The following is a 24,605-nucleotide window of genomic DNA, read 5'->3' as shown; positions in this document are numbered from 1 at the left end:
TGGAAAGCCATCTGGTCTTGGCTTGTCTTTGTTGTAGGATTTTCTTGTTTGTTTAGAATTCAACCTCTGTAATTTTTATAAGTCTATTCAGAGTTTCAATTTCTTCTTGAATCAGCTTTGTTAGTTTGTGTACTTGTAGGAATTTGTCCACATAATCTAAGTTATTGAATTTGTTGAAGTAAAATACTCACAGTATACTCTTATAATCATCTATTCCTGTAGAGTTGGTAGTAATATTCAACTTTCACTTTTGGTTATAATAATGTGGTCCAGTCTCTTTCTTGCCAGTTAATCTAGCTAAAAGTTTGCCAATTTTGTTGATCTTTTTATCAATTTTGTTGATCTATTGTTTTTGTTTTTGGTCTTTATTTTACCTGTGTTCTCATATTTATTAATATCCTCTTTTTGCTAGCTTTGGGTTTAGTTTACTCTTCCTTTTCTACTCCTGAAGGTATAAAGTTAGGCCATAGTTTTGAGATCTATCTTTTTTTTAATACAGACATTTACAACTGTAAGTTTCTCTGTAAGCATTTCTTCAAGTGCATGCCATAAGTCCTGGTATGTTGTTCTTTCATTCTCATTTTATTCAATGTGTTTTCTAGAATCCTTCATATATTCAGCTTGCATCTGTTGGGTGTTACGGTCTGTTGTTTAATTTTCTCATCTTTGTGATTTCTTTCCCCAGCTTTCCTCCTGTTCTTGATTTCTAGTGCGATTCCATATGGTCAGAAATCATATTTTTTTATGATTTGATGTTTTAAAAAAAATCGATTAAGACTTGTTTGGGGGCCTACAGTATGGTCTATCCTGGGGAATTTTTTGTAGACACTTGAGAAGAATACGTACTCTGCTGTTTGGGGTAGAAGGTTATGGTGTTGTTCAAGTTCTCTATTTCCTTATCGATTCTGTCTGCTCATAATATCCATTACTAAATGCAGCATTGAAATCTCTTCTATTGCTCTGTGACTGTCTATTTCTGTTTTTAATTCTGTCAGTTGTGCTTAATATGTTTGGGGGACATGTATGCTTATAATTGCTACACCTTCTTGATGGACTGTACCTTTTATATCACTATATAATGTACCTTTTATCACTATATAATGTCATCAGAGGTAAGAGAGACCTGATTCCTGCCCTTGGGGAGCTCACAAGCCATTCCAGAGAAGAGACTGGGAGATGATCACAGCAAGAGCTGCAAGACAGGTCTGTCACATGCTGCAGGCAGGACCTCATCTCATTAGGTGTCCTGTGTCCCTGATGAGGTGACTGCATGTAGTGGGTGCTCAGTAAGCACTGGCTGGATGCAAGTGAGGAGCACTGGCAATGATGGCAGCATTCGCTCTCATTTAGGGAAACAGATTCATGTTAGTGGCAGAATTGGGACCAGAACCCTCTATCTAGGTCCCACTTGTCCATAATGCTAGTGCTGATTTGCAATTGAATTCATGGCTGGAAGATTCATTCATCGTAGCCTTCTTCTTCTATTCATTCCAAGATCTTACTATGTTACAGGCATGTACTTGGTCATGGTGAGTACAAGCTGAGAAAGTCCATCTTTATGCATCTCAGAGCACAGTGAGATGTGGGAGGACATTAATCAGGTTACCACGAAGTGTCACATTACAGAAAACAATAACACATTTATTGAGAGTTCAGTATACTCACATATCAGGCATGAGATTAAGAGTGCTTCAATGTATTAACTCATTTTATCCTCAAAATAATGTTGATGTTGTGGGTATTACACCTGTTTATATATAAGGTAAGGGAAGCACTGAAAGGCAGAGTAATGTGGCTGATGTCATACAGCTAGAAATCGGTGGTATGGGGATCCCAACACTCTGAGGCCGAGTTTTCTCAGTTTCTAAAAGCAGAATGACAAAGATTAGTTGTACAGATTAAGAGGTAAGTCTGACAACCACGCCTAGCAACATGACTGGGTTTACAGTAGGTGCTCAATAATGATTACTCAATTTTAATGGCTCTGGGACTCCTGAAGTGGACAGGACTTCCATGACTATGTTTGTGGGTCCTCATAGCTCTTTAACAAGCTTTGTGTGTGACTCTGAATGGACAGACTTTGAACAAGTCCCAGGCCATCAAAGACCTTCTGTTTGAATGTGAAGAATTTGGGTCAGTCCTGGGCCTTCCATGCTTGCCTCCTGGGAGTGGTCTAACCAGTCTCCAACACTCTGGCCCCCACACAGCAGATGGCTCACTGTCTTTAAACATGCCTGGGGCTTTCCTGCTCACACACCTTTGCTCTTTTTGTCCCCCACATCGAATGCCTTGTCCACCCCATTTCTGCCTCTTCAGATGGGGTAGTTTTCCCAGGTGACCTGACCCTGTCAGAGAGAATGTGTGTGTCTTCTGTATGGTCAAGGCCAGGTCAGTTCTGATCTGTTCCCTTCCCAGTGGCCTTGGGAAAGAGAGCTCAGTGTGTTCTTGCTTGCCTTGCCATATTGGAAGCTGGGATCATGAATTTCATTCCATTTCACCCACCGTGTAAGACCTGGAAAGGAGAAAGCAATGAGATCTTGTTAGATGGAGTCCATACTTCCTTCCAGAGAAAAAAAGACAGTGTCACAGTTTAAAAGGCCCCGATTAGACAATTTATTACCTTCCTCAGTAACACAAAGCTCTGCCCTGTAGTCAAACTGAGTGCTTCTGAACGTGCATCTCCCCAAGGCTGCTTCTACCGTGGCTACTGGAAATTGTTACTGGACAAATTTGATCAGCGAAATGCTTCATTATGATCTTTTTGCCTAGGGACTGAAAGAGACCTGAGACTCTATCACTCAGCCCAGCCGGCCACAGGTACCAGTACTGTCTGCCTTCTGTGTGTGCTATCCAATCACATTGCTGGGGACAACTCCTCAATGGTCTGTACCTTCTCTCCGGGACAGACATCCTGGAATGGCCTTGAGCAGAGGTTGGAGGCAATTGTATCTGCAGAATTTGGGTAAACTCCTGGGAACCATGCCCTGGTTTCGATTTCCTGAGCACGACCAGGCTGGGATTCATCAGGGCCTGTAGCAGAAGCCACCATGGACCCACCTGAGACACCAGGACCTAGCATTGAATCAGAGCAGACAGACTGGAGGAGGGGGAGTTTGTGTGTTCTTCTCAGAGGTTGTTGGAAAAGCATCCCCTAAGGTGTGCGGTATTGAAGAAGGAGCTGGACCGGGCCTCCTGGGGACATGCGGGTGGCTGGCAGGATGTGAGGCTGTCCACAAAGATGGCTATCTTCAGTTGGGGAACACAGATGAACTCGGTGCTGATCAGTGCTGAATGTCCACAGACAGGCCATGGCTAACGGTGGGCTTCTCAGCAAAGGTAGAGCAGAGTCACAGGGGTCAGGGAGGGCAGGAGCAGACAGTATAGACCTCGAGGGGGCAGAAATGGGTGGCAGAGAGCTTGGGGAAAGCAACAGGATGAACCCCATCTTGGATGGCATCAGGCCTGCAACCTGGAATATGGATGGGGTCACAAGCACACAGGGAATGCAGAAATCAGCTAGCAGAACTACAGCTGACTTCCAGGAAACAGGCAGCAGTAAGAAGGACAAGGACACGAGGCCTCAGGGGCCCTTAGCCAGACTGATGAGGGGCTAAGCCTCCTGCTTTCCCAGGTGGAAGGCCTCCCAGGGAACAGAGTGTGGAGGAAGGGAAGCAGGGAAGCGGGAACCTGGCATATCTCAGGGGTCCTTGTGCCCTGGTGTTCAACCCCAGTGAAGGCTCCAATAGGAGACTCTACCCGATGGTCTGCTGCAGCTTCCTCCCTGTGGCCTGCAATCAAGTCGTGAGCAAAACTGCCTAACACAAGGTTGTTGTGACAGTGATGCGCATAGGACCTGCCTGTCCACAGACCCCTGAAATCCAGAAGGCCCATCCGGCCAGGCAGTAGGTCGCAGGATGGCCCGGTATGTGCATTTTATGACAAAATCACTGCATCGAGTTGTTTCTAAATGGTGCCTGTGCCTTTGCTGAGATTCTAGAAAATGAGGTATAAAGACCTGGACGGGCTCATAGAGACCACATTCCAGTATGTCCACATTAGGGGAATGTGAAGCTCAGAGGCGCTCGGAGCTCGGGCAACAGGGAGAAGGCGCCGGTTGTATAATGAATGGATGAACAAATGAATGGACATGGGCCAGAAATAGAACCAAAACTACCTTGCTCCACAGAAATGGCTTTGATTTTGGAGTATTTCAACTGAACAGACCGTTTTCTTAACTAAAGAAGTTCCCAACTAAAACCATTAATTCTGAGATGTGTACTTTCTCAAAAATTTCAGAGCCATGCCTCCAGAAATTAAACTTTCAATTGTTCAGATACCGTGTTTCCCTGAAAATAAGACCTAGCTGGACCATCAGCTCTAATGCGTCTTTTGGAGCAAAAATTAATATAAGACCCGGTCTTATTTTACTATCTATAATATAATATATAATGTAATATAATACTGGGTATAATATAATACAATACCGGGTCTTATATTAATTTTTGCTCCAAAAGATGCATTAGAGCTGATGGTCCAACTAGGTCTTATTTTCGGTGAAACACAGGATTCACTACCGTCAGTGTCCTCCGTTATACCTCAAAGGTTCTGACACAATGTGCTGGTATTTTGAAGCCTTAACTTCCCCTCTGCACCCCTGTGAAACGATTTTCCTACTCTTTATTTGCAGCCTCCATGGGGAGATAAGCTCTGAACTGAGTGCGGAGTGTGAGCTGTGGGGCACTGATACCTGGCCTCCAGGGAGCTCCTGTGAGGAGCAAGACCAGCTCTTCCCAGATGGGGGCGGCCACATGCCCAAGTCAGCTCCTTCATAGCCACTCTGTATGATGGGCCTGTCTGTGTGGACAATTGGCCTCTGCCCAGGACACAGCTGGCCAGCAGCCGGGAGAGGCAGTCGCCCAGGCCCAGCATCACATGGTAGAACCATTAGTGGCTGCAGTTGTGGACCATTGTTTTGTGAAGGGACACAGGCTGAGGCGCCACCACCCTGTCTTATGAGAAGGTGGGTAAGCCGGCAGGCCCAGGAGCCCCCACAGATGAGAGCTCAGTCTTCCACCATCACCTCCTGTATGGCCTCGTGCTGTAGGTGGGAGTTGAATGTCCCCACCTCCCAGCACTGAGGTGTATGCTACTGCACTCCCGTCAGGCTCTCCCCTGGTGGCAATGAGAGCTGTTTAGCCTCCAGCCATCCTCAGAGCACCAAGTTCAACAGAAAACAAAGCTCCTTCCTTTCCATGTCCCAGGGGTCACTCTCGTTTGACCAACTTGGGATGGACCTTGTCCTGAGTCCACGCGGCCAGGATTCAGTGCTCTGACTGGCCAGGCCTAGGGTAGCTTGTCTACCCACACGCATGAGAGGAGTGAGGGGGGGAGGAAAGCAAAGTACTTTTACTAAAGGGGTGAATGCTGAGCGGCTGAGTCCCTAAGGTCTCCCAGAAATGGAGAGTAAGCTGGGCTTGAGGTCATCTCTCCCGCTCATTTGTCCCCTTCTCCACAGGGCTGGGCTCTGGTCAGTGCGCCCAACACGAGTGTGTCTCCAATCCTATCAGCACTTATCACGGGGCGCTGTCATTGTTTGTTCCCATGTCTGTCTCTTCATGTTCTTCTCGTCATCTTTGTTTTCCCAGCTTATCTCAGAGTGTCTTCTCTTAGATCTCAGCCAATAAGGAAAGCAGATTCTACAGTTATCCAAATCATGATACACCATGCTAGAGATACACCAAAAATGCAATGGGGACTCAAAGAAGAGCAAGGCTGAAGGGGTCAGGAAGGGCCCTGACAAATACAGGACTGGCAGCAAGGGGCCAAAAATGTATTATTGGTAGAGAGGCTGGGCTGGAGTACAGTGCTAGGTTTGTGAGCTAAGTGGGCTGATACCAATCCCATAATCAGGCCGACCCCGCCCCAACCGTCAGCAAAGAACCCACCTCAGAGCAGTGGGATTCTGGACACTAGGTAGCTCACCCGAGGAAGGAGCTAGCCTACGCATGAACAGTTCCCCGCCCCCAACAGCAGTGTGGTCATCTCTGACTTTCCTGAGGCCAAGTAAATAAAGGGGTAGTGAGAGGACTGGACTTTTACCCCTAGTGGAGCTCGTTGAATGCAGAAGGAAACGGGTCAGGTTTCCACAGATTGCTAGGTGGCAGCTAAGATGGGTCTACCTCGGTCCTAGGCAGGAGGGATGTGAAGCTTCAGGCTATTCTTACATGCAGCTTCCTGTCACCCTACGGTGGCCCTATCCTTATGTCATGACCGCCCTCCTACTGGCCTCTATATGCAGTTCCTCTCTATCCTGATACTTGGGTCCTGACTTACTTGCACACTTATGCCTCTCTGTACCCTAAGATCCTCCCCCAGCTCCCGCAGGCTTGCTCCTCTACGCCTGTATCATCTGGGTACCAAACATCTTCCTTTTTGCTCCACTGTGTAACCACAGCCCTGGCTTTTCCCCATGACCTGGGTCAATCACCTTGTCAGGATGGTGCCTCCTGCTTCTTGCCTGGTTTCTTGGCACGAGGAGCTCAAAGTGCCTGGTGGCAAGTGTAAATTAAAGTTCAATGGGACTTTTGCTGTATCTTCTGATGGCAATTATTTCCTCTTTGGGAACCAGGGCCTCAAAACCCTCAAAGCTCAGAGTTGTGGTGACAGAAATACCTCCAGTGGGATCACTGGGATTCATGGCAAGAGAAGCCACTCCTACTTCCACCCCTTAGTCCCTGGACCTATCCACTCTTCCTGTTGGGATGCAGCGCTATAGTGACTGTTGATGGAATGTATACTATGTCCTGGAAGATGGCCCCATCGTTAGTTGGTGGCAGCTCTATGCTGACACCTCAGCTGTGCCTTCACAGGCCATTCCTTTTCTCTGTTCAGGTTGGCATCTTCTGGATGATACAGAATGATAGGACCAGTGGATCCATGGTCAGGTGCTACCGTCATGCGACATTATGTGGGATCCTATGTCAATGGATCAAACACCCATTAAATACTCGATTGTGGTACTGGCTCAACAGCTGTCATTCTACTTCGTTGCTCAGAACCTTTCATGTCACTGCTCTCTGGTGGGCATCCGCACACTTCTCGCCCACTCACATAGTTCATCCACATGCCTCTATCTCGGACCTCCTTGTCCTTGATCTTTCTCTGACCAGCTAAGTCAACTGCCAGTGCCATGAATCTACATACTCTAACCTGGATATATGTCTGTCTACCCCAAGTGAATGGCCAGGTAGACCACTGAGGATTCAGCCACTGGGAATGTCCCTGGCCACTGTCTCTTAAGATGACCCCAGGGTGGGGCGGCTGTCATTTTGGGCTGGTACCCACATACCATTCTGACCTATCGGTGAATCAAACTTTGCTTTTTGCCCTCCTTTGTCAGCTGGTCATAAAGGGACCCCACCTCCTATGCAGCCATAGGTGTGAGCTGAGGGAGAGGCTCAGTGCAAAATGGTAGGTGACATGGATGTCCATCTAGTCCATCTGCTTGTGTAGCTTACCTGTGCCCCACCCCTGGTCCCGCTCCTGCCCAATCCTGGATACACCACTTAGTCTTACCATGGATTATTGCTGGGTCCTCAACTTTGTGTTTTGGTGATCTGATAAGTAGAATCTAACTTATAAGATGAACTCATGATGAAGAATTTTGGACCAAATTAAAAATATACAAAGGGAATAAAGTTTTCCAACATTGTTATGAAATACACAAGCAAAAAAGTTTGTTACTAATGGCTTGGAAGGGAGGTTACACTAGAGAGTACAGTTAGGGCCTGAGCAAAAGTCATAGAGAGAATGGTCTAGAACAAATTAATTCTAAAAAGAAAGAAGTGATAGATAGGTAGGTGCAGAAATGAAGACAGCAAGAACATTTATGCCATCCCTTTAAAAACAAAATCAAAGCTGTGAAAAAAAGGAGTGGTATCTGGAAAGAGGAAGAGCTAATGCCTATTTTTTCCCCCCAAAGCTTTTTGAAGATGGACTTGATTGTGTTTAGGTAGAGACTGGATTTTAGAGGGGCTCAGCTGAAGTTCCTGAGAACTCATTTTGATAAACAAAACAAGAACATACACAAAACAAAAACCCAAGCTGAAGTGGTAAAACTCCTTTTAATCAAGGGAAGCAGAACAGGAGGAAAGTTCAACTCTCCACCCACTGTCCCCCCCTAGCCATGTTACCATCACTGAGAAAAGCTGGGCTCAACAAAATGTCAAACACTATTTTCTGTTAAATACCCATTTCTCCTTACCTGCTTTCAAGGGAAAATAAACCAATCTCGAGTAAAATCAGACAGTCTGGGTAGGATAGACGTAAATTTCAACTGCCAATAAAGCATGATTTTCTCTTTTTGGAGAAGTATCTTTTATTAAGAACATCTAAAACTGTGCAACTAGCTACAGTAAAATTTCTAATGCATTGCCTTAGAATGAGCACAGCGTCTTTCACATCAAGACATCCTTCTACAATATTTTTTCCTGTTTGTCAATAAGGTACTTAATATAAGCATTAAGAAAATGGAAACCATTTAGTGTAAGGTTTTCCTATTAGACACCAAGAAGCTTTATTTTCATGAGGCTGGGGTCAGAATAGTCACTGAATGCCCTTCGAGATCATTTAGCCAAGCTGTTCATGGGTGCTGCAAAGTGTTTTAGGAGACCTGTTCACCTTCTCACGCTGGTACCTTTGTGTCACAGAGAGAGGGGCAGCTACTCTCGACCTGGGGCATGTGCCCCTAGTAACTTCAAAGGACTACAGCATTTCCAGACTGCGACGGGCCACCTGCCCACGAAGCTCTCCGGAAAGTGCCTTGGGCTGTAAGGACGTACCCAGGCTCTGCTCCCGCGTGGCGAGGTTCATAGGCAGAAGACAAGCGCACAGACTCGGGCCCTGGGTACCTTGTCGGCACCCGGACAGTAGAGTCGCTTCCGGGAGGGCCAGGCGGGGAGGCCGAGGAAAAGTGCGACGGCAGCTGCCGTCAAGCCTCAACAGGATCTCCATTCATCAAAGGCGTCTACACCGTCGACCCCCGCCCCCCGCCACTGGACACCCCCAGCGCCCCGCAGAGGCAATGCCGAGGCCCATCCTAGGGTTAAATTCTGAGTGAGGCGACGGTCCCCCGCCCCTCAGAACCGAGCACCGCGCAGGGCTCCTATGACACCTAGTCGCGCCCCTTCCTCCGCTGGGCGGGGTCGGGCGGCCCGAAGATGGCAGCGACGGTAGGGCCCGACAGCCACTCTCCCTGGCGCCCTTGACCAGTTCTCGCCGCTGCGCCACCTACCTTGCTAGCAAGAGGCACCGGCGCGTGCGCGAAGGGGCGGGAAAGAGCGGTGACGAGCACTTGGCGGGGCCAGTAAGCAGAGAGGAGCCTGGGCGGCACCCAATCACGGCCCGGGGGGCGGCCACGGGAGTAGGTTGCAGGCGGGCAGCGTGTGTGGCGGACGCCGAACGCTCCGTACCTAGCGGCCTGCTTTGCTGCTTCCTGCGCGCTGCGCACCGCGGACCCAGACGCCGGCGTGAAGACCGAGGCGGCTAGTGCTCACCGCCCGTCAGGTTCGCGGCCCAAGCTCAGGAGCGCCTCCTGCAGCGGTCGCAGGCCACCTCCTCAAAAACGACTCCTCCTCAGCCGCTGCTGCTGCAAAAAGACATGACGGCGTCGGCCCACTAGGGGGATCGGCGGAGACTGCGGTGCCCTCCCAGGCTCGTTCCCCTGCTCCTGGCGCACGGCTAGCGACATGTTCCCGCAGAAGCTGGCGGCGGCGGCGGCGGCGGCGGCGGCGCGCGCGGGTCCGCGGGGCGGGGGGTTGCTCGCCGTGCTGGCCAATCAGTGCCGCTTCGTGACGGGCCTGCGCGTGCGGCGCGCGCAGCAGATCGCGCAGCTCTACGGCCGCCTTTACTCGGACAGCGCGCGCCGCGTCCTCCTCGGCCGCCTGTGGCGCCGGCTGCGCGGCCGCGCGGGCCATGCCTCGGCAGTGATGGCGGCGCTCGCCGGCGTCTTCGTGTGGGACGAGGAGCGGATCCAGGAGGAGGAGCTGCAGAGGTGGGTCCGGTCGGGACGTCGCTGTGTTCCCCGGGCGGCGCGGCTCAGGTGGGAAGGGCGGGACCTTGGACCTGGGGCCGCGCCCGATGGTCCTTGAAGTGGCGATTCAGTAGCTGGGTCCTATTTTAGTAAGCCGCGTTTTTTATTGCCTCTGTGTGTTAATTTGATTTGTCGGGCTGATAATAACTGAAATTGTAGGTTAGTGTAGGAGGGAGACTTTGACTGCGGAGCTGGACCCTAAGGAAACATTCTGAAAAAATAAAGGAGCTATTGAAGGCATATTCACGTAATCTTGAACACACCCAGAAAGGTGCAAATTCAAGTTTCATACCTGACCTAAGGGGATAGTCTTGCAGTTTACGAAATGACTTCATTCTAAGTGGGACTTGGTCAGAAATGCCAGGAGAGCTCTCGTCATTGTGACTCTTGTGGCAGAATGATGAGGCTGGAGGGATTTTGCTCTCCTCTGGCAAACCAGTATCCCAGACACTGTAATGTGTAAGAATTAGGTCAGTGTTTTGCTCCTTAACTAGGACTTTGGGAGTAGTGTTTCCTTAGGCTCTGAAATCATGCTGTCATCAAAACTTGTGTGTGAAAAGTGCAGTACCATTGATTGAATTTATTAATCTGTGGTTTGAAATTTGAGCCCTTAAGAGTTTTCAGGTAATTTCCTGGGGTAGTCTTGCTTCAGCTCTAGCATTGTGTCTGTATTTCCTTTTGAATAGCTGTTCTTAAACTGTGCCCTCTCTCCTCTCTCTCTCCCCACTGAACTCTGAAACTGATTCAGTAATGTAGGACGGTCCCCTCCCCTGATAAATCCCACACAAGTCTATTTATTCTAGATATTTCTCTTGTTATTCTACATTTAAAGTGGGAATACTCTTAAATCTGGTTCGGTTAAAAATGGAAATACTTCAATAAAGTTAACACTATGACTGTTTGGAGGTGTAGCACCTAGATGCCAGGGCCCTATTTGTGCAACACTGAGTTGTGGGTAAATGCAAATTTATCTTAAGAACTTGTAATACTTTTCCTAGCAGGACAGATGACTGTTTTATAGATGCAACTTGAAATCATAACCACAACTTTATTAACAAAAAAGTTAAGACAGAAAGCGTGATAGGTCATTTGCCTAGTTTCTTTTAGTATGCTTTTGCTGCTTGTCCATTTGTTCTAATTAAACAGTCTCAGGTGTGAGAAACAAAAGAATTTATGAGAAGGAAACTTTTAAATTGAGAAATTATCAATTAACTGTTTGAATTTTCATTCTGTTTTTGTTGATGAAATACCCATGTTCCACAGTGGTGAAGTTTGAGGGGGAAATTCCCAGTGGGATCTGTTTGGAGAAGAGAAGAAAGATCAGAAGAGGGGTATGGGGTGCAAAAGAGACGGGGTGGGGATTGAATGATGTTGAAGCCTAGGTGGTAGATGACATCCTTTGGCTTACTTTGTGTTTTTATGGATATACGTCCTGGGCCCTCTACTTAGTAGATCTCCCATTTGCAGGAACTAGAGGGGGAAACAAGATAGGAAATGAAAGTGGTAAACATTTGAGTCAGTAGTCGCTAAGCGCTGTGGAAGACAGATCAGATCATCAATGACCAGGCCCGGTAGTTATTCTGTTACCTTCTCCTCAGACTCTCTGAAACCCCAGAGGCAGTTGAAATGCTCTTGGTTGTAATCCAACTCCTAAAGAGATACTGCTCTGGGTTAACCCGCTGGAAATTTCAGAAGCTTAGCATAAAGGCCAGTCAGAACACTTAAGGTGCCTTTTTTGACCCCCTTCAGAGTTGTAAAGGCCCTCATTTAACACTCACTGTCCAGTTCATGCTTGAATTCAATCATATACTTAAAATTTGATCGCGTTATCCATTTCAAGGATTTTAAAATGTTATCTTGATGGGGGGCAAATAATATGCTGTTCAACTATATCTTGGTTGTACAGTACTGTAATGTTCTGATAGTTTGTCATGTTTATATTTTATTGAATGAAATATTCTGGGTCCCGGATAATTTTTTTTGCTTGGTGTTTAAGTATTCTTTTTGCTTTAACGGAGGCACTGCTGAGGTTGTCATAGCTAGCTTAGAACATCTTAGATTTTGTTTGTTCCAGTGAGATGATTTGGGGTAGCTTTCATAATGGGACACAGTTGGATGTGCCAGGAACAAGTGCATTTCTTTCATTGTTAATGGAAGAAGAGCATAATTGTCCCTGGCTCCTAAACCACAGCCTTTGGGTCTTCTGTTCTGTTTCTGTACCGACTTGTTCTGGTACAAACGAATTCTGCTGTTGCTGTCTTGGTTAAACAGTGATGGAGTGTGCAGGATATCTCTTTGGATGTGTGCTTTAAAGTAGCTTGTGTTTTTTCTTGTTACTTGTTTCTTTTCAGAATGAAAAAGAATAACTTTGCTTTCTGTTATTTGTGCTTAATAGCTTAATAAATAGGATCTCATTAATCTAGTACCAAGAAGAAAATTTGAGAGAAGAAGGGGGCCAGTGTAGAAATCAGGTCTTTTAATGCTTTGTCTAGTATTCTTACCCAATTGGCTTCAATTAAACAGTAAAGCAAAATAACTTTCAATCACTATTTTTGGTGCCAGCTGGCATTCTGTGAGCCCAGGGCAAATCTTATGAAAAGATACAACAGTAATTTTTTGATGGCTTTGGAACATTAAAATAAATTACAGGAACAAAAAGAGGAAGGAAGTTAAGAAATACGAAAGGCTAGCGGAAAATGTTCCATTAACCCCCCTCTTTTTTTTTTTTTTTAAGTTACATTTCATTGCTCTAGAAATTTGAATAAATAAGTGCCAGTAAAGTTTCATTGCACATTTTCCTATTTCTGTGTTTCAGGGCATTTGGAATACTTTTAACCTTTCAGTATGTTGTTAACTAGATAAATTATCAATAAAAAGTCCTTTTGGCTTAAAGGAACTTTTTTTAAACCACTGTCACTTGAAGGTATATTACCGATATATACTTCTTAGATTATCAGAACTCCATAAAAGCTGACTTGAATTTTTTGAGACTGTCTTCACTATTTACCATTAACTAGTTGGCCCAGAATTGCAATGAGCTATAGTTGACGTTTTTAATTTCTAGGTGTGTCCCGTAACAGTTGTACTTGAAAGTCTTTAACTTTGACGTTGATTTGGAATTTGAGGAGGGGGTTATGTGAAAGGAGTCGGTTGTCTTACTGCAATTGCTAGTTACAGGGAACGCTTTATTTGAATCATTTTCAAGCCGTATATCAAGCTCTACACTGAGGGCAGGACCCTTAGATGAGCCAGGTGTGGTTATACTTACTGGTTTCAGGTTTTGTGCCTTCAATTTGCAGAGCGCTCGGTCCAGCCTTTCTCAAATATAGAAATGACTTCAGTTTTGCAGAGAGGGAAGCGTTGGCTGTCTTTCCTTGATCCTCTACTAATCTTTTGGTTCTGTTACTATTTGGGGAATAATCTCTTTTGTCCTTCTTTCCTCTCTCCTTATTACTTGTTTAAGTCTCTTATTTAGATAACAAGTTTTAGACATCCATCCCACCCAAACAAGTTTTGGCACAGCAGGCTGCAGAGATATATGGTGAGAGGTTTCTCCTTCCTCGGTGTACACGATAGTGAGTGACTGTGCACCTGGCTGCAAATTATGTCTTATCAGCATTTAGCAGTTGAGACCCTTCAGAGAGTTTTGAACCTGGGGACATAACAATCATTTACATTTCCATGATGCAGTCTTGCTCCAGCATTCATATTGTGCTATTCAACGAATGAATGTCATTTCTTTACAAGACATTTCTTGCCCACTGTAGGAACTTAGTCTCATAATTTTAATCAAGGCCACATACTGCCCTTTAATTTCACAGGAGAGGCTGATTCAGCGATGGATCAGAAGCTCTGTACCACCTTGAATCTCAGAAGGCCATTAAACATACTGGTTACAGTCATGCAGGGGTTTTTTGAAACCTTATTACTGTGTAATGTAATGAGCCTCTGATGTGTTTTTAATAAGATGTTCTGCCCCTCTTCGTTATGTGATAAGAATGACATTTGAGAGTGGTGCTTATTTTTAATTAAAGGATGTTTTACTGATCATGTAAAGTACCATAATGGGTGCCATGTGATGCCTGACTTGTTCTCTGAGCAAATCTATAATAGCTGTGGTTTTGCTTTGCTTTCTCCTCTGCAAGATTGTATTGCCTACTCTAAAGTTCCTTCCCTATTTCTGTATGTGTTTGCAGTGGTAGCAGTCAGTCCTATTTTGCAACTTTTAATTCAAATTAAAACTTAAAAAAAATAGTTAAACCTTTTTTATCATCAGTATAAATTGTACTGGCTAGGGTTTTTAGTTGCAAAGAAACTGATATGAGTTAACTTAAGCCCGAAAGGAATTAATCATAAAGCTATTAGGCCCCTCAGAGCAATGACCAAGAAGGCCAAAGTACAGTTTGGCCAAGACCAGGTACAGGAGTAACCATCTTAGGGCGCTGTTGCTGGCCTCCTTCCCCTAGGTCATTTGCACTGCCATCCTCTCAACTCCCTCAAGGTCACTGAGAATGATCTCCAAAAGATCATGTGCTGGTGTTATTTCCTTAGGATTCAAAGCCTGGATCAGAAGTTAATTAACCTCACTTAAATGAGGAGCTATGCTCTAACTGAGAAGGGAGTTGCGTCCCTTGTCAGGCAGTCAGAACAACAAATGTCCTCCCAGGTATATATTTTCATCTAAGTCCAAAGTTTAAAATCCAGAGAATTGGAATTTTAGAGTTAATAGGAACCTTTAAGAAATAATGTACTTATTTTACAGGTGGAAACAGGGAGGGCTCTACAGGTAAAATGATGGGCATAAGATCTGCACAGCTAGTTAGTTGGCAGAGCCTGGACGAAAACACAGATCTACACACACCATCACTTTGTATTGCTCTAAACTTTTAATCTTGGGTTACTAGTATAACTTTGAATTTTTGGCTTTTAAAGCAATGTATTAATGTAATCTTTAAGAATTGGAATGACTGAGGCTTCCATATTAATTTATCTACTCAATTTATTCAGTAAACATTTGTTGAGTATCTAGTGATTTCCAGGCACTTGGTAGGAGCTGGGAATACAAATATGGAAAAGACTGATTCTGAGCCATTAGGAAATTCCAGTTTAGTAAGGGAGGCAGACATAAAGATAGATTAATTATAATGTGATATGTTTCTATAGAGGGATAAAATAAATGTATATGGTTAACTCTGCCTAGAAGTGAACCTTGAACCTTGTGGTTTTTGAAGGTTGAAGAGGAGTGAAAGGGCATTTCAGGCAGTATCAGTAGTTGATGTCTTCTTCAGTCTGGAATCACAGAAGAGTTGTATACGACAGACAGGCAGCAGTCTTTCTTCCTTATCTGCTATTTAAAGGTTAAGGGGCAAGTACAAGCCATGTTTTAAAAATTATTACAAAATGTTTCAGATATAAAAGTTTAAAGAATAACATGAATGTTACATATATATACCGAGGTTCCAAAGAAATGTATGTACATTTTAAGAGATGTTAACACTTTGGTCAGCGTTGCTCAAGCAGTAGTTCGCCGTAATCAGAGTTGTCTGGATGCTGATGGTCACCACTCTGAGCACCTCTTGTAATTGCAGAAGTCAAATGTGACTTGTATTCATCTTTTGCTATTGGTATATATTAATAGTTCTTTCCTTTCTTAAAATGTGTGAACATTTTTTTGGCACCCTCTTTTATAGAAATAAAATATTATAAATAAATAAAAGCCTCCTCTGTACCCTTCTCCAGTTGAAATCTATCCCAATTTGTTTTGTTTTTTTCCCCATCTATCTCTGTATACACACACACACACACACACACACACACACCTAAATGATGTATAACGACACATAGTATGACACATCATATTATTTTGAATGTTTTAAAGCTTCATGCAGACCTGGACAAAATACTAACAAAGTGAATTCAGCAACATATAAAATAGATTTTATACCATGAACTGGGATTTATCCCAGAAAAGCAAGGTTAGTTCATCATATAAAAATTAATGCACCACATTAAAGAATAAAGGACAAATACCACATGATTATCTCATCTAAGTAGATGCAGAAAAAGCATTTGACAAAATCCAACCTCCTTTCATGTTTTTAAAAAAAATTAAACAGACTAGGAATAGAAGGGAACTTCCTCAAGCTGATAAAGGGCATCTATGAAAAAAAACACAGTTAACAGCATAGTTAGTGGTGAGAGACTGAAAGCTTTCTCCCTAAGACCAGGAACAAGACAAAGATGTCTGCTAGCACATCTGTTTAATGTTGTAGTGCATGTTCTCACCAGGGAAATTAGGACAAAGAAATAAAAGGCACCTAGAGACAGGTTTGTGGTTGCCACGGGCCGTGGGGGGCAGGACAGTAGATATACACATGGCTAATAAGCTCATGATAATACGCTCCCCATCATTAGTCGTCAGGGAAATGCAAATTGAAGACCACATGAGATGCACTTCTCTCTCACTAGGATTGCTAGAATCAAAAAGATGGACAGTAACAAGTGTTGGCAAGAATGTGAATCAGTTGGAACCCTCATACATTGTTGGTGTGAATATAAAATGGTGCAGCTGCTTTGGAAAATAATTTGGCATTTCCTCAAAAAGTTAAACATAGAGTTACTATGACCCAGCAAATTCACTCCTAGGAATCTACCCAAGAGAACCAAAATCCTATGTCTACACAAAATCATGTACAGATGTTCATAGCAGTATTATTCGCAACAGCCAGAAAGTGGGAACAACCTTAATGCCCATCAGCTGAGGAATGGATACACAAAGTGCGGTCTAGCCACACAGTGGAATATTATTCAGCCATAAAAATGTATGAACCTTGAAAACATAGTAAGTGAAAAAAGCCGGGCACGAGACCATATATTGTATCATTCCATTTATGTGAAATGTCCAGAATAGGCAAGTCCATAGACAGTAAATAAGTGGTTGCTGGGGGCTGTGGGGAGGCAGGAATGGGGGGTGACGGCTGATGGGTACAGGTTTCTTTTGGAGATGACAGACATGTTCTGGAATTAGTGGTGATGGCTGCACAACCTTATGACCATACTCAGAAGCACTGAACTGTGTGCTATGAAAGGATGATTCTTACGGTATGTGAGTTATATCTCTTTAAAAGAGAGGAGGAAATATATATAAATACTCATAATGTAATAGAAAGATAAAGAATCCAATAAAAAATGGGCAAAAAGTATCAAGTGACCTTTCATAGTCATAAACCTCAATAGTTAACATCCGAGGGCTAATTATACACCAGGTACTAAGCACTTTACATATAAATGTATTTAATTTTCACAGTCAACCTTTGAGGTGGGTACTACTATTATCTCCCATTTTACAGATGAAGAAATAGGGACTGGTTAAATAATTTAATACTCTAGTAAATGGATGTTGGAATGGGACTCATACTCTGGAACTCAACGTTTTTATTTACTTCACTTAATACTGTTTTAAACCCACGCCGTTCTTACACAAGTCTCCGTGTGGACATTTCATGTCCCAGGGCTGACTCCACTCACCTCCTCCATGCCTGTTTTCCTCCTTCCCAGATCCATCGATGAGATGAGACGGTTGGAGGAAATGTCCACTATGTTCCAGAGCTCTGGAGTTGACCGCCACCCTCCAGAACCAAAACCCCAACCAGAAGGGAGTGAGGACCCCGGGGCCAGAGCGCAGCCGTGGGAAATGGTGATGGAGAAGAAGCACTTCAAGCTGTGGCGGCGCCCGATCGCGGGCACCCCCCTGTACCAGTACCGAGGTGAGCCCGGCATGGCTGCCTGTCAGTGTGTCCACGGTTTCCCAGGTTCCTTGTGCTCTAACTGTTCTGTTCTGGTGGTTCTCAGGCAAATGCCGTGGTTTACTGTGGACTGTGTTCCGTCTCCCAGATCACATGAGTCTCGGTGTCTTTGCTATACTTTGCTGTAGGTCGTCTTTGTTCTACTTGCTGCCCAGTATGACTTCTAGTTTCTGAGTCTGCCTTTAAGGTCTGTCAGCACTAGAATCGAAGTGCAGTAAAGTGATAAGAATACGGTGAGTGATGAGAGTGTGGCAAACCCCTTACTCTTTCTTGTCATTCTAGTCTTTGGAACCTACACAGATGTGACACCCCGGCAGTTCTTCAATGTCCAGGTGAGTACATTTTTCTTCCCACATTTGGAGCCTCTAAGCCTAGAAATCAACTTCCCACAGTCCACACATAAATAATTTCTCTGACTCAGAAGACATTGGCTTCAGTACATCCATCCATCTCTATATCCCTCATCTCACGTTGGGTAGCATTTGGGTAAATATTTGATTCATAATTTCTTTGCCCAGTGAGAATGAGACCAGTCTACCCCTCATCTCACAGGGCTGTTGAAAGAGCAGATGGAAGCACGGGTTTGAATACTTTTATATGTTTTATAAGGCTTGACCATTTTTCTTCCCCTAAACAATTGGAGGGTAAGGTACATACCTGGCCCTTTATCCTAAGTTCTAGACATATTCTCTTAGCTAACCATGGTACCATATTCAAAGTCAGTAAATTTAACATTGATGCCACACTTGCGTAATCTTCTGTTTGTATTCCAATTTTATGTGTTGACCCAGTAATGTCTCTTAGAGCATTTTCCCTGTTAGTACAGATCCAGTCAGGATTTAGTAATCTGGAACATTTCCGCAGTGAAGGTATTTTCTTAATAAAGATGAAGTGTGTCTGTTCACAAAGACTGCTCTCTTCCTCCGGGGCAAACATATGAATAGGAGAGGTGGGCCCATGCAGAGTTCTACAAAAAAATTGTTTCCTTCCTGGATTTTTCATTCGTTTTGCTGAACTTTGAGTAACGAATTGATTATAATACCCACTATAATATGCAAGTGCATGCTTTCCCCTAAGTCTTGAATTTTGTCAATTTTCATTGAATTTTTGTTGATTTGGGTGTGTAGGATGTGTCTTATTTTGAAATTCCTTAGTTACTAGTGATATTAGAAATTCATAATATATTATAAGTTTATAATATTATAAAATATAATATATTGATAATAAACTTATAAATTATAATATAATTTATAATATACTCGCATTTCTCTGTGTAAGGTGTCTGCTCATACTTTTGGGCTTTTGTCTGTTTGAAAGTTTTTAGAATTGTTTCTGTACACGTATATCTATTTTATTTTCTCCAGACATACCTGTTACAGTAATTTTTTTCTTACATTTTTCATTGGTTTGTCTTGTTAAGGTTCAGCTTCAGGGTAACGGTATTCATCTGCAAGAAGGGACTCATCTGTGTACACACATCCGTAGTAAACACAGCCGTGTCTTTCACATTTAGGCACTATCTTTTAGGTTCAATACTGTTTCAGAATAAGTCCTTGGGTTGGAGGCCTGAGCATCTGGAGAAGGCTTCTGCATTTTTGTTTGAATCTCTTGGGTCTTCATGGTCTTTCCTGTTCCCGCAGCTGGATACAGAGTACAGGAAAAAGTGGGATGCCTTGGTGATCAAACTGGAAGTGATTGAGAGAGACATGGTCAGTGGTTCCGAGGTTCTTCACTGGGTAACCCATTTTCCTGTGAGTGTTTTTGCTTCGGTTTCACTTCCGTCACGTCCATGTGAGGCTGAACAATAACCCTGCCTCTTCTTTCCTTAGTATCCAATGTACTCACGGGATTATGTTTATGTTCGGCGGTACAGCGTGGATCAGGAAAACAACGTGATGGTGTTGGTGTCACGGTATGTGTGGTTACCTTGCTGAGTTTCGTTAGCTGTGTCCTTCATTCATACATGAGGTGTGATCACAAAATACGGTGAATGTTTAAATTAAATAAAATTTATTACAGTAAAAAGCACATTGCCATGAATCCCCCTCAAAATACTCCCCCTCGCTTCAAACACACTTATCCCTTCATTCTTGCCACTTTCTGAAGCAGTTCTGGAAGTCCTATTTCCTGAGTGTCTTTAGTTGTGCTGCCGTAGCTGCCTTGATGTCCTGAATCGATTCAAAACGTTTTCCTTTCAGGGTCATTTTGACTTCGGGGAAGAGCTAGAAGTCTCACGGTGCCAGATCCGGTGAATAAAGTAGATGAGGATACACCATAATATTTTTATTTGACAGAAATTGCTGTACCAGAAGCGATGTGTGACATGGAGCGTTGTCATGATGGAGGATGAAGGAAAGACACTCCCAAAGAGGACTTCCAGAGCTGCTTAAAATAGTGGCAAGAACGAGGGGATAAGTGTGTTCGAAGTGAGGGGTGTTAATGACAGTGTGTCTTTTACTACAATAATTTTTTATTTAAACATTCACTGTATTTTTTAATCACACTTCATATGAGGTGGCTTTGCATGTTCTCAAGGCCCTGAGGAGTGAAGCCCAGGCCCAATCCATCCCAGCTAGAACACGAGATTGGAGGGATATAAGCTTTTCATGAAACCATTTCTTCAGTTTCTTAATGCTGATAATTAAAAGAAGAAGTGCTCTCTGTCTTCAACACAAAGCCTAGTGAGCTGGGGATCACCAGGGAAAGCCTTTGTTTTTAGAACTTAGTTTGTATTCATTCATCTCAGAGATCCTCTTGTATTTTAAAAATGAGAGCCAGCTTTTGAGATTTCCCTAACTTGAGCTCCTGTGCTGTTTTGTATGTTGATGGTACTCAGAGTTTCCTTCACTTTTCTCCTTACCAGCGCTGTGGAGCACCCTAGTGTGCCAGAGTCTCCGGAGTTTGTAAGGGTCAGATCATATGAATCCCAGATGGTCATCCGTCCCCACAAGTCATTTGATGAGGTGAGTTTTCCATAATGCAAGAGGTGATGTGTAGAGGCTTTGGGATTTCTCAAGGATTGTCTTTGATCTGAACTGGGGAGGGTATGGGTTGCTATCGGGCAGTGGTTCTCAGAATCCACTGGAGCTGGTTAAGGTACCGGGCTGGGCTGTGGCCTGGGAATTTGAATTTTTTAGAAGTTCCCAAGTAAGGCTGCTGCCGCTGGTCTGGAAACCACTTTGGGAACCCTGCTATGGGCTGGTACACCTGGACGGTCCCCCATGACAAAGTCCATTATCTGAGACGGTTAAGGTGTAGCCCCTATTCCTCTGTGTAGCAGTATTCTCTAGGAACTAAAGCGGGTACTTTCTCCATCAAAATGTCCCTTCCCTTTCCTTGTCTGTAAGATGAGAGGCTTAGACTAATGCTCTCTGCCTTCTTTAAAATTCTTTGACCTTTCTTCGGGAATATTTTCTTCAACTTAATGGGGCATCTTGTTTCTGCTTTCTTAGCCAAATCTTCATTGAGTGTACTTACAGGTTCCAGTGGTTGCTATTTTTAGTTCTGTTTCACTTTATAATGGCATTCTTTTGTCCCATCACTTTTGTTTGTTTTAGAGCTATTTGAACTATGTTCTTCAATATGCTTTCATTGTTTTATTTATACCACCTGAAGTGGGACTTGAATTGTGGCAGAGAAATGGTGGCTCACCTCAATGTGGTGTTGGACTCTCTTTTTAGGAGATCTGTGTGTTTACTTCTGTACTATTTTTAGAGCAGTATTTTTCAAACCATGGGCTGCTACCCATTAATAGAAGACAAAGTTAATTTAGTGCATTATACCCAGCTTTTTTAAAAAAGGAAAAGAGTAAGTAGAACAGAATAGAAACTATCTGAGTATTTCATGAGACTTTTGTTTGGTTACAGGGTGTGATCAAACAATATGGTGAATAGTTAAATAAAAAAAATTATTACAGTAAAAGACACATTGGCACTAATCCCCCTCAAAATAATCCCACTCTGGGCGGCCAGATGGCTCAGTTGGTTAGAATGCGAGCTCTTAACAACAAGGTTGCCGGTTTGAGTCCCACATGGACCAGTAAGAAGCAACGACTTGAACTTGGAGCTGAGCTGCTGGTGAGCAGCCAGTTGGCTCAGTGGTTGGAGCATGGTGCTCATAACATCAGGGCTGCCGGTTTGATTCCCACATGCGCCAGTGAGCTGCCCCCTCCACAACTAGATTGAAAACAATGATTTGACTTAGAGCTGAGCTGCGCCCCCCACAACTAGATTGAAAAGAAGAAAAAAACGACTTAACATTGAGCTGATGGGTCCTGGAAAAACACACTGTTCCCCAATAAAAAATATAAAAATAATCCCCCTCACTTCGGACACACTTATCCCATCGTTCTTGCCACTTTCTGAAGCAGTTCTGGAAGTCCTTTCATGAGTGTCTTTAGTTGCGCTGTCATGGCTGCCTCGATGTCCTGAATCATTTTGACTTTAGGAAAGAGCCAGAAGTCACGTGGTGCCAGATCCAGTGAATAAGGTGGATGAGGACACACCACAATGTTTTTATTTGACAGAAATTGCTGTACCAGAAGTGATGTGTAACACGGAGTGTTGTCATGATGGAGGATGATTTACGGCACACTTTAAAACACACCTTCTCTCAACCGTAGCTCACACCCGACTGACTGCACTGAACAAGTTGAAACTTGTCACACACTGTTACTAAGATTTGACGCTCTGCTTCCCCGAATTGAAGATGCCAGCCTTTCCGCTGGATGGCACACGGCAGTAGCATTCACATTTTTCAATCACAATGGAAAGTTTCCATGTCACACATTGCTTCTAGTATGGCAGTTTCTGTCCAATAAAAACATTATGGTGTGTCCTCATCCACCTTATTCATCGGATCTGGCACCATGTGACTTCTGGCTCTTTCCCAAAATCAAAATGATTCAGGACCTCGAGGCAGCCATGACAGCGCAACTAAAGACACTCACAAAAGAGGACTTCCAGAACTTATTCAGAAAGTAGCAAGAATGATGGGATAAATGTGTTTGAAGTGAGGGAAATATTTGAGGGGGATTAATGGCAATGTGTCTTTTACTGTAATAAGTTTTTTTTAATTTAAACATTCACCGTATTTTATGATCACACCTCATACGTAAGTATGTATGAATGTGTGTCTATGAGTGAACTGGGTTGCAGTGTAGAAAGGATTATTTACAGTGTATTGTAGTTAAAAATGTTTGAAAGTCCTTGCTTCAGAAGACAGAAAAAAAGTAATGCTGCTGTTGATGGCCAGTTACCTTTAGGAAGGGGCCTGGCTCAGGCTGGGAACAGTGTGGGAGGCAGACTTACACCTCACTCTTTTCCTTTATGGTGCTGTTGACATTTGAACCTTGTCCATATATTTCCTATTTGAAAAAAAAGTGACTTGAGGCCCAGTATTGCCGCCTTTAGAAACCATGAAAGTAAAACAGCTAAGGCATCGGTTGGCACCTAGTGAGTGCGTTGCATCTAGTAGGCACCCAATAAATAATGTCTTTAGCTGTGATAAGAGAACACTGGAGTTATCTATGTATTCTTTTAGTATATTTGTGGCAAGCTCACGAAAATGGTAAGGCTTGAGTTGGTTCTTGTAAAAAGGCAGGTAGACTGCAATAGAGGAAAACAGTAAGTGCACTGTGGGTAGGAGACATGATTCAGCCAAGACAAAGGGGAGAGCGAGCCCTGGCTGTGCTCAGGGATTCACTGCTTAGAGCAGAAGGCAGAGCTTCGGGGTGGGTGGGAAGCTACACTGGCCTGTGCAGAGGGTACTTGCAGCCGAGTTTGGATTGGCCTGATGGAAAGTAGGTCCTTGAGCCAAGGTATGGTGTTTTGTTTTACTTTTTATTATGGAAAGTGTAAATGTCTACAAAAGATGAGTTAGTGAGAACCGTATGTATCCACCCCAGTTCCAACAGTGATCAGTCTGTATGCTTCCCCACTCCCTTTCCCAGATTTTAGCTTTGCCGTAGAGGAACCCATGGAAGAAGAATTCTGTAGATACTTCAATATGTATTTCAAAAAGAGATAAATATGACCTCAATATCATAATAATCCCTAATGTCAAGTATCTAGTCCATATTCAGATTTTCCTGAGTGTCCATGAATTTTTTTGTAGCTGGTTTATCCAACTCAGGATCCAAATAAGATCCAGATGTTGAAGTTGATTCATACTGCGTCTTGAGTCTCTTGAAATCAGTAAGTCCCCCTCCTTTTCCTGCAGTTGTATTTGTTGAAGAGCAGAGTTCTTTGTGCTGCTGATTGTGTCCCCATGGTCTGCACAGTGTCATTAACAGGGTCCTGTCCCCTGTATCTCCTCATAATTATTGGCAGTTACATCTAGGGGCTCAGACAGATTCAGGTTGTTCGGGGCAAGACCCCTTCATTAGAAAGCAGGGCTGCTTTTGTTGTGAATTGAGAAGTGCTTGATGATTATTGCTCAGAGCCGTTACTTCATTAGGGTTACACAATGCCGATTTTGTAATTCCTTCATTCTTCATTTATTTCCATTTATCAGTTAAAATACTTTAGGGAAAATTTCCTTCTTGGCTCTTTGGTTTCCTGTAGTTTACATAGGAAAGGGACATAAAAGAAATGCTTGATTTGTTTCCTTTATTTACTAGTTTTCAAAATAATGGTTCTCTTAACTAGGGATCCTCCATAGGTAAAGTTGTTGTTTTTAAATATCATTAGAAACTCACAGGGTTTGGTTAG

At 43.8% G+C, this 24,605-nt stretch overlaps 1 protein-coding gene and 1 long non-coding RNA gene across 6 annotated transcripts in view; one reads left to right on the top strand and one right to left on the bottom strand.

Annotated features, from left to right (window-relative positions):
- Positions 1–1,615: 1,615 nt before the first annotated feature.
- Positions 1,616–9,431, bottom strand: LOC141571598 (uncharacterized). 2 transcript variants are annotated; one of them, XR_012496475.1, is made up of 3 exons: positions 9,293–9,426; positions 2,621–2,765; positions 1,616–2,512 (listed from the first exon to the last, which is right to left on the bottom strand). It is a non-coding gene; the product is annotated as an uncharacterized LOC141571598 (long non-coding RNA). The 2 variants fall into 2 exon arrangements; XR_012496474.1 differs by lacking the exon at positions 2,621–2,765 and having other exon boundaries at positions 9,293–9,431.
- Positions 9,432–9,746: 315 nt separating this feature from the next.
- The window catches only part of STARD7 (StAR related lipid transfer domain containing 7), a 44,042-nt gene continuing 29,183 nt past the window's right edge, over positions 9,747–24,605 (top strand). For all 4 annotated transcript variants that reach the window (XR_012496473.1, XR_012496472.1, XR_012496471.1 and 1 more), the window contains exons 1-6: positions 9,747–10,051; positions 17,648–17,856; positions 18,178–18,227; positions 19,536–19,646; positions 19,725–19,807; positions 20,759–20,858. Coding sequence is in view for 1 of the 4 variants with exons in the window: in XM_019725876.2 (XP_019581435.2) it covers positions 9,747–10,051; positions 17,648–17,856; positions 18,178–18,227; positions 19,536–19,646; positions 19,725–19,807; positions 20,759–20,858 (858 nt within the window). In the remaining 3 variants the exon portion in view is untranslated. The remainder of the gene's footprint in view (positions 10,052–17,647; positions 17,857–18,177; positions 18,228–19,535; positions 19,647–19,724; positions 19,808–20,758; positions 20,859–24,605) is intronic.

This window comes from Rhinolophus sinicus, linkage group LG05 (assembly GCF_036562045.2).
Source record: "Rhinolophus sinicus isolate RSC01 linkage group LG05, ASM3656204v1, whole genome shotgun sequence".
Taxonomy (NCBI): Eukaryota; Metazoa; Chordata; class Mammalia; order Chiroptera; family Rhinolophidae; genus Rhinolophus; species Rhinolophus sinicus.
The sequence above is the reverse complement of the archived record's forward strand: the minus strand, read 5'-3'. Positions and strand labels throughout refer to the sequence as shown.